General features: G+C 43.0%; 1 protein-coding gene across 2 annotated transcripts in view; it reads left to right on the plus strand.

Annotated features, from left to right (window-relative positions):
- The window catches only part of PDE9A (phosphodiesterase 9A), a 91,530-nt gene that overhangs the window by 51,054 nt on the left and 26,898 nt on the right, over positions 1-13,578 (plus strand). The window contains exons 1-3 of one of the 2 annotated variants that reach the window (XM_032763600.2): positions 3,126-3,201; positions 3,334-3,418; positions 11,773-11,854. In XM_032763600.2, coding sequence (XP_032619491.1) covers positions 3,387-3,418; positions 11,773-11,854 — 114 coding nt within the window. In that variant the 5' untranslated portion in view covers positions 3,126-3,201; positions 3,334-3,386. Of the gene's footprint in view, positions 1-3,125; positions 3,202-3,333; positions 3,419-11,772; positions 11,855-13,578 lie in introns of those variants that run through there. The other variant, XM_032763579.2, reaches the window with a different exon arrangement.

Raw genomic sequence — 13,578 nt, forward strand, 5'->3', positions numbered from 1 at the left:
TGGAGTATGCATACCAACAGGAAGAGTCTAATCAATTGAGATGAGCTATCATCAGCAGAGAAAAAAATTTTGAAGTGATATAAGATGACCACATAGAAGGTGTGAAGGAGAACTTAACATAGGGAAATAGAATCAATTAGTGTAATGACCCAACAATTCCCAGTCTCTGTTTAAGCCTGAGTTAATTATATCTAATTTGCATATTAATTACAAGTTCAGCAGTCCTCTTTGGAGTCTGTTTTTGAAGTTTTTTTGTGGCAGAATTGCACCTTACAAGTCTGTCACTGAGTGGTAGAGAGGTTGAAGTGTTTCTCCAACTGGTTTGAATGTTATGATCCTGTGTCAGATTTGTGTCCATTATTTCTTCTGCGTAGAGACTGTCCGGTTTGGCCAATGTACATAGCAGGGGGCTTGCTGGCACATGAGGCATATATCACTGTTGTAATGTGCAGGTGAACGAGCCCTGATGATCGTGGCTGATATGATTAGGTCCTATGATGGTGTCACTTGAATAGATATGTGGACAGAGCTGGCATCGGGCTTTGTTGCTGGATAGGTTCCTGGGTAGTGTTTATGTTGTAGTGGTGCGGTTGCTGGTGAGTGTTTGCTTCAGGTTGAGAGGCGTCTATAAGCGAGACTGCCCTGTCTCTCAAGATCTGGACCGCTGTGTGGATTGGTCTAGGCTGAGGTCCATTCCTAGACACTACTATGCTAATAAGCGATGGATCACATAAACACCACCCCATACCGGAAACCTACTGACCACTATACTTACCTATATGCCTTCAGCTTCCATCCAGGATACACCACAGGATATCCATTTCTAAGCCAAGCTCCAAGATACAACCATATTTGCTCCAATCCCTCAGACAGAGATAAACACCTAACAATCTCTATCAAGCATTCTTAAAACTACATATCCACTGCTGAAGTGAAAAAAACATATTGACAGAGCCAGAAGAGTACCCAGAGCCACCTACTACAGGACAGGCCCAACAAAGAAAATAACAGAATGCCACTAACCATCACCTACAGCCCCCAATAAACCTCTCCAGCCATCATCAAAGATCTACAACCTATCCTTAAAGATGATCCTCACTCTCACAGATCTTGGGAGACAGGCCAGTCCTTGCTTATAGACAGCCTCCCAACCTGAAGCAAATACTCACCGTAAACCGCACACCATCCAAAATAAACACTGACCCAGGAACCTATCCTAGCAACAAAGCCCAATGCCAGCTCTGTCCACATATCTATTCAAAGTGACACCATTATAGGACCTAATGCATATCAGCCACGCCATCAGGGTCATTCACCTGCAACATCTACCAATGTGATATTGCATCATGTGCCAGCAATCCCCCTGCTATGTACATTGCCAAACCGGACAGTCCTCTACGCAGAAGGATAATGACACAATCTGACATCCAGGAATCATAACATTCAAAAACCAGTGGGGAGAAACTTCCAACCTCTCTAACCACAGTGACAGACTGAAGGAGGCAATTCGCAACAAAAAAAACTCAAAAACAGACTCCCAAGAGAGACTGCTGAACTTGAATTAATATGCAAATTAGATATAATTAACTCAGGCTTAAACAGAGACTGGGAATGGTTGGGTCATTACACTAATTGAATCTATTTCCCTATGTTAATTCTCCTCACATCTTCTATGGGTCATCGTAATTTCATTCAACGTTTTTTTTCTCCTGCTAATGATAGCTCATCTCAGTTGATTAGACTCTTCCTGTTGGTATGCATACTTCCACCTTTTCATGTTCTCTGTATGTATAAATGTCTCCTGTCTGTGTGTTCCATTCTCTGCATCCGAAGAAGTGAGCTGTAGCTCACGGAAGCTCATGCTGAAATAAATTTGTTAGTCTCTGAGGTGCCACAAGTACTCCTGTTCTTCTTTCCAGTCATGTGACACAGAGGTCAACATACCAGTGTATGAGACAGGAAGTGCAGCTGACTACCAACAAAGCAGTAAAATTGAGCATACACCAAGTGCTGTGAAAAGCACATCAAAAAACACTGAATTAAATAAACCTTTTTTCTCTCATCCCGTTCAGCTCTCATCATCTTAAGGTTTACTCCTAACAATATTAAGTGCAAAATGCTCAGATGGAAATGTGATTTTCAGGTCCCTTTAGTCAAACATGAATTATTTTCAGAACTCTCTCCTTTTCCTCTTCTCATATGTAATAGTTTGGACTGAGCTTGTGTATTCCTTATGTTTTTCCCCTTCCCACACCCAAAAGCAATAACTGTCATTAATAGCAATTAGATGAAATCTGAGTTCTCTGCTGATCTACAGGGTTATGTCCCTCCCAAGCAATTTTTCATCACTTGCATGTTATGCTATGGGTGGGTAGGATGATGACTATTTTAAGAGAGAGTGGATGAATACTGATCCTACAGTTAAAAGTTCCCTTGAGTTTCCTGCACATCAGCTCATCTACGTAAGCAGTGAGTACAGTAAACAAATGAGCTGTGGCATGATCACTCTGTGAATGATATGCACTTAATAAATGGTTTGGTATTGTGTCCTTGAGTATGTTGGTAGCCTGAGAGTGAGAAGGGAGGAAGATCCACACTTTGGACCTGTCTGAGGCTCTCAAGGCTGCATGGAATGAAACAAGCTGCAACATAAAGACAAACTTTCTGCCTTGTGGTGTTTATAATACATACAGATGAGAGTATAATATTTCCTGGGCTGTATGCAACAATAACCCTGGATTGCACAACAGCTTATCCTCAAGGAATTATGACATATTTTAGGTACTTAACTGAAATAAAATTATTTCTAAGTGCCAAGACATTTTTTAAAATGTCTATTTTTGGTTTTTCTGTATCCAGGCAAGCCTCTCAAAGTCTCCTATTGCTCCTTGGGGAACTTTTTAAATTAAAACCTTTTATCTTAATGGGAATTTGAATTCTAGCAGGACACGTTTGTGATTGTGCTGTCTGACAATCTTATCACGCCACTGGAGCATTTCTTTGCCAACTAGTTCCTTTGATTAGTGGTCTAAGGAAGAGGGGGTGCAAAAGGTAACAGAGCTGTAGACTGTTGCTAACTGTTCTGAAAAGATCAGATGCTATGGCCATTTGGTGAATTAAAACACTTGAGCTCATTTCAGAAATTGGCAACAGAAAATTCCTATGGATTTTAAAGCTACGTGGTGTCAGTAGCTCCTGCACGTATGGGAACTGGTGCAACATGTAAGAACCTGTTGGCTCACTGGATAACCCCACTATTACAAGCCTTTTGAAATTCTGCACAATTAATGTTTCTCCATGGTAACACCCCTGTTGTTTTTTCTTTGTTGATAGTGGAAGGACTGAAAGTAGTAGAGATCGAGAAATGCAAGAGTGACATTAAAAAAATGAGGGAGGAAATGGCAGCAAGAAGCACCAGGTAAGTTCTGCTTCAGTTACCATTTGGGAAAAGAAAAATCCAGCAGGATTTCTGGATTCAAGCTCTGGTGAAGTAATTCCACTGAATTTAGTCATTCTGGTTTTTTAAACACAGAAGCAAAGCAGCAGCTCAGTTTTGCAGAGGGCATTGGCTTCATTTGCAATGACTGTGGTTTCATTTAAAAATTTATGGAAATTCAGTAGTTAAAAAAGCTGGTTCCAGATGACTGAAAGAAAAATCTTCTTGCAGACAGAGATTAATGTCTTGTTTGTTCTGTGTTCAGCCATTCAGCCATAGGAATTTTGCATCAAGTTTTATGCAGCGAGAGAAACTTTTGTCAAAGAAAATGTTTATTTTGTAAGAGGCTAGTGTTCTAATCAGCTCCACTAAGTTTTAAAATGTAAGTTGGGAAAATATCACAATAAATACATAACTGTTCTTCTAATTATGATCTCACACTTCTGCAAAATGTTGACTTTTAATTTCAACTATCAATGTGGGATTTCCTTCTAAATTCAAAGAGTCACCCTATTGATCAGCTTTTACCAAGTTTAGACTTGCTGTAATTAAAACAACAGCAGAGGGAATTGTATCTTGTTGTGGTACACTAAATCAGCTGGAGAGCTGGACTTTTATGTCTCTGAAATATCTCATTAAGATAAACATATCGGCAACTAAGATATTATTGACACTGCTGGTAGAGTTATTAAAGAGAAATACACCAGGCAATTCAGACTTTTGCTAAAAAGAGTATCTCCTAAGTGAAGTTAACTATGTTTGTTGTCTTGAAAGCCTTTCAGTTTTGTTCTAAAGGGTCACGCTTTTTGGTCCTTAAGCAGACAAATCTTTCATTGAAGTAGATGGGAGATTTGTTCAAACACCATGGAACCTGGCTATATAACCATTTGGTTTTATAATGTTATGATTATCCAGATGAATGTGATGCAAGAATTCAAAAAACACATTTGTATTGATATAATCTTAGGGCCAAATTCTGCCCTGTCATTCTGGTGTAAATCTGGAGTAACCCATTAACCTCAGTGGAACTACTCCAGATTTACAACAGCATGACCGACACAAATTTGCCCTGCTGGTTACATAGTGACTTGTTAAGGCAGCTGAGGGAATTTCGTTAGCATGGCTAGGAATGAATTTGGCAGCAAAATAAAAAATTTGTATTCTAATATATGTTAGATTGAATTTGCATACTGTGGGAGTGAGAGAGAGGCAGTTTGATTCCTGACTTTTTGTAGAGTATGTGAGTGTGTGCATGCAGGCATGCATAGAGAGACAGAGAGAGACAGAACAAAAAATTATGTTAATACTACATTAAGATTGTACAGTTAATATCACACCAAAATTAGGAAATGCAAAACGCATTGTTCTAACCACAGTCTTAACTCGTTCGGGGGGTACATTCTTTTGTTTTGTGGTCTATGTTTTGTAATATGAGCAGCAATATAGTAAGCTATCCATTTAACCAGAAAATCAGAAATAGAAAATACTACATACATTCAATGTAGTCAAGTTAACATTGCTGTGGGACCGAAATGTTGTATTTTTGTGGTTTTATTTGGACAGTCATAGGGTTGATTTAACACAGGTTTTTTGTATTTAAGTCACTAGGCTTTAAAAGAGAGAACAAACTTATCTGTGCTTAATAATATGACCATTTAAATGCATCCAATTAGAATGTGGAGTTCATACCTCCTTGAGGTCAGTGGTGCACTGGAGAAGTGAGATCCCATCTTTGCTGCTGCGGTTATTCTACAAGGCTGCAGATCTGTTTACACAGTAATAGCTGCATCTTTGCAGTGGAAAAAGATAGAAACTTGGGGTCTGCCTCACGACTGCAAAATTCCAGTTTTATTTTGATGTGATGCCATTGAAATCAATGTGTTACAGAATGTGAAGGGTGAAAAAAAATTAAATAAAATTGCTGATTGATTGCGGTTGGTCAAGGCAACCTGGTTCCCCTAAGGCCAGAGGGACCTGTGCCAGCAGGGGCCACTGTTCAGAGGTAGTGGTAGCGACTGTTGCTCTTCTTGAGTTCTTTTTGGCCGATCTTGGGCTAACCCCAGCTGATTCTTTTTTCTCCCACATGGGTAGCGGAGTCGTAATTTCCAGAGAGATGTAGGTAGCAGCTTTAATTACCTAGTTATTGTCAAATCCCAGTTACATTTAAACTTGAGGCCCTCTGCTTCAAAAGCATGGGCTCCTAGCCAACTTACTGCATTTATCCCCATTTTACAGATGAGGAAGATGAGGTTAAGAGGCAATCTGCCAGGATCATGCAGTAAATGTGGGTATGTCTACACAGCAAAGAAAAACCCATGGCTTGCCCATTCCAGTCTACTCAGGCATGCAGGGCTAGGGTTACAGGGCTGGGCTCTGGCTAGAGCCTGTGCTCTGGGACCCTCCCACCTCTCAGTGTTCTAGAGCTAGATCACAATCCGAGCCTGGAAGCTTATGCAGCAATGAAACAGCCCCACAGCCTGAGCCCTGCAAGCCTGAATTAGCTGGCACGGGCCAGCCACAGGTTTTTCTTTGCAGTGTAGACATACCCGCAGTGGCAGGGCCAGGATTAGAATCTAGGTCTCCTGATTCTCCATCTTGTACTTTAACCACACAATCATCCCTCCTACCATGATACTTACTTTACTTACATGAGTCTTATGAGACTTGATGAGTGGAGTTGACCACTTTGACATCTTCAGGAGGAGAACACTGTAAAAGTGCAAAATTAATTATTTGTATTAATTAATTGATTTTACTCTAATTGAGAATGCTTACATCTCAGATTCTCCATTAAACTTACGGCTGAAGCCAGGAATCTCACAAACACATCTACTCCCTTTCCCACATTATCAAGGTAAAAGAAGAGTATCAGCGCACTCATTCTTATTTTTAAAGTGAAGACTGAGGTCTAAGTCGAATGACCTTAAAGCGTGCAGAATAAGCCACCCACTGTAGTCATCAGCCTAAACAGATGGCTCTTGCATCAGCAGCTGGACCTGAGCCATGCAGAATATTATCAAAGATCCCAGTGAATTGCTTTGGTTTTCTAAAGCATGGAAAGTCTGCTCCTTGTGTGGCATTGTCCTTAAGAAGGACCCCCACTGAAGTTGTTGAGTAATTACAAGTAACTACCGGTTTCCCTAGCAACCTTGAGCAATGACATGAAGGAGTGTTGACTCAATGCAAGAGGAGCTTCATCCTTGAATTGCTAAGCAAAAAATTCCTCCCCTTTTTTAGAGGGGTCTAAAAAAGACATCCAAGGGCAACTTAGTGGTTTTCTTTGCACTTCATCCAGCCTTTGTACCACAGTATTTCATTCACTACACAGCTTATTAAAATGTATATAGACATACTGTAATATTTGAATGGTATAGTAATGCTCAATGTATATGTTTTTAAAATACCCCTCTTGGAGTGTCATCACATACAGTTGGAAGCACATCAGCTTCTTCAAAAAAGAGGAGCAGAGCTCCCTTCCTCTTACCCACACATTAAGGGTCAGATTGTTAATACTGGCCTCTACTTTTTTGCACCTGCAGCTTGTAGAGGCTAATAACATGAAGGTGCTTGTGGGATATAATTTAGGTAATGCACATATGTAAGTGCCTGATTACATTCTGGCACTGGTGCAAGTTACAGCAACATGAAGTTTGCTCCATGCTGCTCTGCCCTCCTCCTGCAGTAGCTAGTTTCAGCCAGGTGCACGGATGACCTGGCCATGCCAGCTTTTCTCCTATCATATCCCTAGCACAGGGGCTTGGAGGAGTGTGACTTATGAGCCATTAATGTGCCTGTCCTCCACCTGAGGATTCCCCCTACACTAGACAAGAGAAACTGACTGGTTAAGATGAGTGTACAAAGTTTAGTACCCCTCCCCCTCAAAGCAGCATAAATCAGCTGTGGGCTAGTGATGAATCTGGCCCAGAGATTCGCTTTTCTCTTGCAGGCTCTGATAATGAGGAAGGCTGTTCTTGTGGTTAATGCATTGGACTGCATCTCAAGAGATGTGGGGTCAGGTCCACGTTCTGCCACAAGCTTTCTCTGTGACCTTTGGCAAGTCACTTAAGGTTAGATCCACAAAGGGATTTAGGCACCTAACTGCTACTTCAGGTGCTTAAGTCCAAAATTTAGATCCTCAAAACCCACACTCAGCTACTGCTTAACCCTGTAGGTACCTCAGTTTCCAAGGTGCCTAAAAATCTGGCAGTGGGCATGTGCACAGCTGCTGAAGTTCTGACACCTCACTCACACTTAAACCCTGATGGGATCCTCAAACCAGGTGTCCCCCACTATCTCGCCTGTGGAGCCCAACCCTGTAGGTGTGCTCAGATGGTGCCTTGGAGCAGACATACCATAGAATCATAGAAGATTAGGGTTGGAAGAGACCTCAGGAGGTTACCTAGTCCAACCTGCTGCTCAAAGCAGGACCAACACCAGCTAAATCATCCCAACCAGGGCTTTGTCAAGCCTGACCTTAAAAACCGCTAAGGAAGGAGATTCCACCACCTGGTAACCCATTCCAGTGCTTTACCACCCTCCTAGTGAAATAGTTTTTCCTAATATCCAACCTAAACCTCCCCCACTGCAACTTGAGACCATTACTCCTTGTTCTGTCATCTGGTACCACTGAGAACAGCCAAGTTCTCCTCTTTGGAACCCCCCCTTCAGGTAGTTGAAGGCTGCTATCAAATCCCCCCTCTCTCTTCTCTTCTGCAGACTAAACAAGCCCAGTTCCTTCAGCCTCTGCTTGTAAGTCATATGCCCCAGCCCCCTGATCTGTAATGGGGAGCCCAAAACTGGACACAATACTCCAGATGTGGCCTTACCAGTGCCAAATAGTGGGGAATAATCGCTTCCCTCAATCTGCCAGCCATGCTCCTAGAGGTCAGGCCCTGCACAAAACAAAATGTATAGACAATAGTCCAATGGTTGGGACACCTGGGAGTAGGAGACTTGGGTTTCAATCTCCATTCTAACTCAGAAGAGCAGGGATTTGAGCCCAGGTCTCCCAATGGGTTATGGAGCATTCTGGGGTGGGACTTTCTCAGTCTCTGTCATTGAAGCTGTTCCACTTTATAAAAAATACTTAATATCCATTGAAGCCGGAACTGGCACCTGACTCTCCCACATTCCCACTGAGTGTCCTAGCCACTGGGCTCTCTCTGGCCTAGCAAAGATGACTGATAGACACACACACTTGACCCCCCACCCCATTCCAGAAATACCTCATAGCCCAGTGGCACAGATACTCACCAGGGAGAACTCATAGAATATCAGGGTTGGAAGGGACCTCAGGAATTGAGGTCCTGGGTTCAATTTATTGCTCTTCTCAGGCAGATGAAGGATTTGAACTTGGCTTTCCCACATCTGGGGCAAGTGCTCATGTAACAGGTGATCTGCCCATTTAATAGCCCAGGGTGGTGGGGGGAAGAGGGGAGCAGCCATCCGTCCCCCAGAGAGAAGCCCAGCAGACATGTGGTGGGGTCAAGCTGACACAGCTGATCAGCACCTTAGGACTGGCCCATACTCCTGTCTGGAATATAAAGGAGAGCTCAAGCCATGAACAGGGTAGGGGGTGAGAGAGGATATTCTCTGGCAAACAGAGTAGATGGGCCAGCTGGCCCTCTGGAGCTCTGCTGGGGTCAGAAAGGGCCCTACTCTGAACCCACTGGAGACCAGAGGACCCCAGTCCAAACTCTTGCAGATTGTTATTCGTGTTGCTTTTTGTACACTTTTCTTGCTGTGTTTGGAAAGACAATAAACAGAGCCCTGAAGAAAAGGACAGAAACCTAACCTGGGTGTGGCTGTCTGTCTATCCCCAGCTGGTGACTACGGCCACCAGCCTACAGCTCTAATGACTGGGCAGTTGGGTAGAAGGGGGCTGGCAGAACTTCCTCCTAAATTTTTTGCAAGAAAGGGCTGACCTGGCTTAGGTACCTAACTCCAGGAGCAGGCATAGGCACCGACTCCATGGGTGCTCCAGGACCGGAGCACCCATAGGAAAAAATTAGTGGGTGCTTAGCATCCACCAGCAGCCAAGCTCCCCCTCTCCTCCCAGTCCCTCTCGCCCATCAGCGGCCCCGCTGACCAACTCTTTTTCCTCCCTCCCAGTGCCTTCTGCCCACTGTGATCAGCTGTTTCGCGGCATGCAGGAGGCGTTAGGGGGAGGGGGAGGAGCAGGGATGGGGTGTGCTCAGAAGAGGAGGCAGAACTGGGTGGAAAGAGGGGGTAGTGGAGCAGTAGTGGGAAAAGGCAGGGCAGGCATAGGGCTTTGGGGGAAGGGGTGGGGCCTGGGCCAAAGCGGGGGTGGGAAGAGGTGGGGAAAGGGTGGGGGCTTGAGGGAAGGGGTGGATAGGGGCGGGAGCGGAGCTGGGGGTTGAGCACTCCTGGGGCCCGGAGGAAGCCAGCGCCTGTGGGACCAGGATCACAGCTGTGAATTCCAAGTGGAGATAGGTACCAACCTCTGGGCCAGAGTTAGGCACCTAAATCCCTGAGAGGGGTAGGCGGAGGCCACATCCATCTCCTTGGTATTTCCTATTGGCTAGCTTAGGCGGCTCCCTATTCAATGTGCTGGCTTTGTAGATCCCATTTCTGGGCACCTAACTCTCCTCATGTATTGTATAGGGAGCCTGAGTGCCTGACTTGGGGCTGTGGGTTCCAGTAGGAGGCAGAGCACCTGAACTTAGGAGATGCAATGCTAAGTTTAAATCCCCTTTGTGGATCTAGCCATTGGTTTCTCTGCCTTTTAAACTGGGATAATAGTTCCTTCTTTCCGTACTTTGTCCGTCTTGTGTATTTAGATTGTAAACTCTTTGGAGCAAGGACTGTCTTATCCAATGTCTGGACAATGCCATCACCATGGAGTCCCAATCTCAGCTGGGACCTCTATGAGCTACTGCAATACAAAGAGGTCCCAGCTGAGACTGGGACTCCTACTACTGTTCATGAACTGGTTGATTTCTTAGAACTGTTTTGGACAATCTCTGACCTCACCAGTGATACTGCTAATGCATAAAGCCCTTGTTAGTCAGTGTTCAGTACCGATCACCATCAACCAAAAGCCAAAATTGCTTTGCAAAGAATACAGAATACAGCAACAGAGATGAAAGCAAACAGCAAAGGTACAAGGAATAAATTAGAGGGTTGGGATAGTCACACTGGAATATAGGAGACGTTGTGACATAATAGAAATTTCCAGAATTATGAAAGGAGGAAGTAAAGTTGATAGGTTGTTTAGATTTTGTTGGGTTTGGGTTTTTTAGTTTTCTTTGTTTTTTTGCTTCTTGTTTTACTATTAGGTGTTTTTAAAATAAAGGGGGATAATCTAAACATTAGGACTCTGGGAATAAATGCCCAACTCAAGCAGAACTATTTTACACAAAAGATAAGAAACAGATTGAATCAGTAGAATGGAAGGATTATTAAATTAAAGAGTATGAATGAATTTCAGATACACCCACATTTGTTTCCGGAGAGTTTCTTAGATATTACGGTGGCCTCAATTATATATTGCCTCGTACGGGGGTAAGAATGACTTGGCCCTGACTGTTACTTATGATTAGAGAAAATGAGATTGTTAGGAGAGATTGGGAAGCAGTGTAACTCTAAGGGTATGTCTACACAACATTGTAAACCCAGGTCTTTGGGACCTTGGCTTGTGGATTTGGTGCTTCCAAGCCTACGCTTCAGCTTCCACACTGCATTGTAAACCTGGGTTTACAATTGGTGGACCCAGGTCTCACAGCCATGCCAACACATCCATATCGCACCACACAGATCTTCTGACTTAAGTCTGCAGCTTGAGCTTCATCCATACTGCAAGATCACAGGGCTTGAACGTCAGTCACAGCAGGACTTGGGCTCGGAGTCACCCCCTAGTGCAGAGGTTCTCAAACTTTTGTACTGGTGACCCCTTTCACACAGAAAGCCTCTGAATGCGACCCCTCCCTCTTATAAATGAAAACATTTAAAAATATATTTAACACCATTATAAATACTGGATGCAAAGCGGGGTTTGGGGTGGAGGCTGACAGCTCATGACCCCTCATTTAACAACCTCGAGACCCCCGAGGGGTCCCGACCCCCAGTTTAAGAATCCCTGCCCTAGTGGGTCCTAAAACCCAGGCATCAAGTGCTTGCTAACCCAAGATAGACTGATTTGTGTGTGAATGGAAGTGGGGCTTGGGCTCAATCTGAGTTAGAACTCAGGCTTAAGATGCAGTGTAGACATACCTTCTATGTGACCACATACCAAGATATTTTAATATAGTCAATGCTACTCAAGAGAATGCACCTGCTGTTGTCCCAGTGTTGAGGGCTGAATTTTTTATTTGCAGGACCAGCTGTCCCTGTAAGTACAGCTTCTTAGATGAAAACAAGAAGTTGACACCCCGAAGAGATGTACCATCCTATCCAAAGGTACCATAAGATGCACTTTGTTTTCAGGATATCAATTTATAGAGCATGCCTTCCCATGAGGAGCTGGAATACAATGCATGACTTCCAGTCACTCTATAGCTTAATTGTTTAGATCACTGATTTCCAAACATTTTCCCACCAAGGACACCTTTGGCATCTGACTAACTGTTTGGGACCCCTTTCATTTCCTGTACTATTGGAACAACCCTACCAGCGTGGGAACACCCCTGCCAGCGTGACCTCTCATGCACAGTGTGCGAAAAGTCACGCTGTGCTGAGGATGTCATTTTGAGTACAAAATAGCCTCTTCCATACAGCAAAAATACCAGATTGCTGTTCCAGCATGTTCCAGCCTTGGCTCAAGAGATGAACCCCGACATGACCCATAGCAAATCCCCCACGGTCACCACTTTGGGAACCACTGGTGTAGATGGAAGGCCTAATCCAAAGACCCTGGAAACCAATAGAAAGACTCCCATTGATTTCAATGAGTTTGAAATCAGACCCTCGACCTTTAATATTCGGAATCTCATTAATGCTGAAAATGTTACTGGATTCCTGAAATTTATTGAACATTTAGTGTTCTGTTTTATCTAATGATACTTAGTCTGCAGGCTCGGAGCAAGATTTATTATAGTCTATAACTTTATCCTCTATTCTGTAATGGCGCCTCTACTTTTTTTTCCTCTCAGTGAATTATTTTTCAGTTAAAGTAATTTATGTAGTCCTGGCATCTGTCTCTTGAAAATGGATTTAATGAGCTATAAAATGTCATTTCCATTTTGGCTTTGCTTAAATGTATATGTGTTGTTGACACTACTAACACATGCTTTTTCAAACTGCTCTACATTCCTTTGTTCCACGATACGTAGACGGCAACAATACATTAACTTTTTACCCACTACTAGAATGCTTGCCTTCTGAGATTAATCATTACTGTTGAGAGCTGTACTAACTGAACACAGTGGTAAGCTGTTGTTCCTTTCTGCCTAGAGCCAAAGGCTTTTAATTGTATGGTTTTAGGAGAAGTTTAGGTTTTGTTTGCTCTGTGTGTGACATTTGTTATGGCTTTAAATACTGGATTTGTGTGACCTCAGGCATGTCACTTGAAACAGATTTGGTAATTACAGTGCTGTTATTAATTAATACATCAATATTGCTAATTTAAAGCTGTCTGGCAAAACTCTATACTACAAATAAAGTATCATGCAAACACAAGATTACTGCCTTCCAGAGATGGAAAATTAATCCTCAAATGTAATTCTTGCTTGAATTAAATAACAATGTAGTGGCTCAGATAATTTCATTTATATTCTCAGTATAGTATACCAAAACTAATTACAGCCAACTATGGTAAGTGGACCAATTAAGCTACTAGGTTGACATATTCCAAGAATATTTTGATCACGTTGTCTCAAAAACACAGTTCAGTAGTGATTAGATACCTTACACATCTTCTAATACTCTAGATTTTTTTACAAATTGCCGGCAATTGTTACCAATCCAGTAACAACCCAGAACACTTGGGGTCTGTCATAACTATAAAGGGAAGGGTAACAACCCTTCTGTATACAATACTATAAAATCTCTCCTGGCTAGGGTGAAGAAGCTCAAGTAATCTGGCTGACACATGACCCAAAGGACCAATAAGGGACCAGATACATTCAAATCTTGGGAGGAGGGGGGTAGGCTTTTGTTTGTGCTCTTTGTTTTGTTGTTGTTCG

Source organism: Chelonoidis abingdonii, chromosome 1 (assembly GCF_003597395.2).
Source record: "Chelonoidis abingdonii isolate Lonesome George chromosome 1, CheloAbing_2.0, whole genome shotgun sequence".
NCBI lineage: Eukaryota > Metazoa > Chordata > Testudines > Testudinidae > Chelonoidis > Chelonoidis abingdonii.